This window comes from Thamnophis sirtalis, unplaced genomic scaffold (assembly GCF_051295495.1).
Source record: "Thamnophis sirtalis isolate CommonGarterSnake01/CBP01778 unplaced genomic scaffold, rThaSir2_p1.2 scaffold_5, whole genome shotgun sequence".
Taxonomy (NCBI): domain Eukaryota; kingdom Metazoa; phylum Chordata; class Lepidosauria; order Squamata; family Natricidae; genus Thamnophis; species Thamnophis sirtalis.
In genome coordinates, this window is record NW_028261385.1 from 36,650,418 (window position 1) to 36,653,405 (window position 2,988).

The following is a 2,988-nucleotide window of genomic DNA, read 5'->3' on the forward strand; positions in this document are numbered from 1 at the left end:
ATCCCTGTGTGCTTGTTCCTGCTTCTTGATATCTTCTTGTGGTGAAAAGCACTGGTCATTCCTCAGACTACTGTCATTAAAAAAATAAAATAAAATCTGGATTTCACACGTAGCCCAGCTTAAGTAAAAACTGAATATCCATTTGCATATTACTCAAGAACCCAGGGGGCAGGGGAGAATAGGTGAACTGGAAATGCTGGGTGATTTTAGAGATGGAATCAAATGCAAAATGTTACACACTTAGAAGGAATATGTCCACTTGCATTTAATTCAGCTGCCTGATGAATGAACAACTCTTTTCAGCAAAAAAAAAAAAAAAAAAAAATTGTCAGTAAAATTCATGTTATGTGGTTTATACTTATTCAAGTTATAGAAGTATGTTGGTGGTCTTATCGAAGTAGACGCAGTCCTTGCGGAGAAATTAAGCAGGTCTGATTATGACAAAAGTGGGAATAGCTTCTCATAAGGAGGAGGTATGGAATCGTTGCCAAGATTTTCATCCAATATCTCTTCAGGTTCCTCAAGACTGTTAGTTGACCTAGAAATGTGATGGGTGGATGAGCAGGGAGAGAGGCATTTTATAAGATGCAACAACCAGCGAAAGAAACAAAGGAGATATGAATAAAAAGAGGTATTTTAAAACATATCACAAATGTATTTTGCCATATAGAATGATGGGAACAGGCAGGGGGTCTTGGACATTGGTACTTAGGGCGAGTTTTATATGCATGTCCAAAATGTGCCTGCATTTCTCCCTGCAAAATGCAAGTGAGAGACAAATGTGCACTTACTGTACAAAAGCTTGATGATGCAGAAAGGTCAATAGAGATTAGTGTGTCTCAGTATTGTTAACCTTAAGCTTTTGTTTGAAAATGTGTTATTTAACAGCTGGTACCTTAGGTTATTGCAGCAAATTCAATATAGGACCAAACATCAGTTACGTAGGGTTCAGATTATATTGAAATACACCGTTGCACCATAAAATGAAAAGGTCCAGCATATCATTATAAGAAAATTGGAGGATATAATGGTTTAGTGCCTAGAATGCAACATTCTCTTTACTTTATATATTCCAAAGCTCCAAAAATAAACTCTGGGTCTGAAATTCATGAAGATCAGGTTGTGGTAATAGATACCCAGTAATCCACTCCCTTTAAACTGATAAAATTATTATGCACATTAGCTGAAAAGAAAGTTCTTTCAAGATAAGAGAGAAATGTACTTGAGAAAAACACCAACACATGGAAAATTAAAGCTGCATGTCAGTGAATTACTTAAATGGAATAGCAATAAGTGTGAAACTGTAGAGCTTCAGGCAATATTTTCACTTAAAGCAGTAACTGGAATTTTATCCAAGGAATGATACCGACTCTACTTCCTTAATACTTTTATCTGGATCTTGTAGTTTTGCCCCGAAGTGGAATATTCCCAAATCACTTACCTTTCACTTATGGTGTCCACTGTAAGATAAGCAGAATAATTCTCTTCTGAAAGCGCTGAGCTGCCCATGGGAGTGACATTAGCAGAATGAGGATGATTAAGAATAGGAATTATTGATGTGGTGCCAGGGAGAAATTCAGAATGGCTCAATACTTGTTGCCAATTGGCTGAATTGGTAAAAACCCTTCCTTGGGCTGGAGAAGGCAGGTAAGGAATCATTGCAGCTCCATGAAGAGTGATGGGCTGCCTAACTCCAGCGTAAAGCCCATTATATGTTCTTTCGGTGTCAAGTGAGCTTTCTTCATTCTGGTTGCAAGCGTTGCAGGAGAATATTTTAAATTTGAACACAGCAGTCAGCAGAAATGTCACACCCGTTAAAAACAGAGTGGGTCCAAGCAATCGAGTCCATTCAAAATGAATGACACCTTCATATTTCACCCATCCAATCACAGTGAAGGTGATTCCTACAACCCCCAAAATGAGTCCAGAGAAAAATAATGCTGCACCAGCTTTGTCATCTTCAGATGCAGGAATTTCAGAGGGATTTTGCTGACAAGGAGAGACAGAAAACCCATTGGTAGAGGTATCTTCTGCAGTGTTGTGGTTTTGATCCATTACACAGGAGACCAGTTCTGAAATAGCCTGGAAAAGGATATGTTTATAAAAGTATTCCAGGCTGAATGTTCCTATTTGTTACACAAGAACTTTGTTCACATTAACATAGTTACTGCAGACTCTGGACTTTCTGGTCCTAAAGGGGCCCTTCAGTTTATACTGTGTGTTACTCCAAGTTTGTCTTATCCTACCTGCCCCGCCTGTCTCCAGAGATAAATACTGACACATAACCTAAAGGTTACATCTAACCCAGGAGTGTCAAACTCACATTGTGGTCACATGACGTAGTGTGACCTTTTCCCCCCTTCTCTAAATGTGGGGTGGGTGTGGCCAGTGTGTGATGCATCAGGCCCGCAGGCCATGAGTTTGACACCCCTGATTTAACCTGTGCATCTAACCTACATCTACCCTTAAGGAAGTTCATGCACAAATTACAACTAACCCACACACCCACCCAACTTCAAAAGTAGAAAAGATACAACTGATAGTATACCAAAGGGGGTGAGGGAGGTAATGAATCCCCTTCATAGTTGTTATTACAGTCTCACTTAGAGCAAAAACTCAAAACTAAATGGGAAGTTGCTTTGTCTTACCACTCTTCTCTTTGGCAATTTGTGCTATTAGATTTTGGATATCTTCTGTGGGGATGCTAGATTATTAGAAGTGGGAATAAATATGTGATCACGCCTCTACATTTTGCAATGTTATTCACCTATCCTTGAGTCAGCAGAAAACTATGCTGGTTTGGATTTTGCTATCTTATCCCAATCCTGACCCTATGACTTCTGTTCCCAGTAACTTCAGTCACCTGACTTCTTCCCAAAGTAGTGTAATGGGTAAGGAACTGTTATCTGCCTTAAGGATGATCTTGGATGAAGTCAGAAGAGGAAAATATTACTTTAACACAGGTACAGCTAGGAATGACTTCAGGCT

At 39.2% G+C, this 2,988-nt stretch overlaps 1 protein-coding gene across 1 annotated transcript; it reads right to left on the reverse strand.

Moving 5' to 3' along the window:
* Positions 1–435: 435 nt before the first annotated feature.
* Positions 436–2,055, reverse strand: TMEM174 (transmembrane protein 174). The gene is made up of 2 exons (XM_087715084.1): positions 1,442–2,055; positions 436–538 (listed from the first exon to the last, which is right to left on the reverse strand). The coding sequence occupies exons 1-2, from the start codon at positions 2,053–2,055 to the stop codon at positions 436–438; spliced, it is 717 nt and encodes a 238-aa protein (XP_087571210.1).
* Positions 2,056–2,988: the final 933 nt, after the last annotated feature.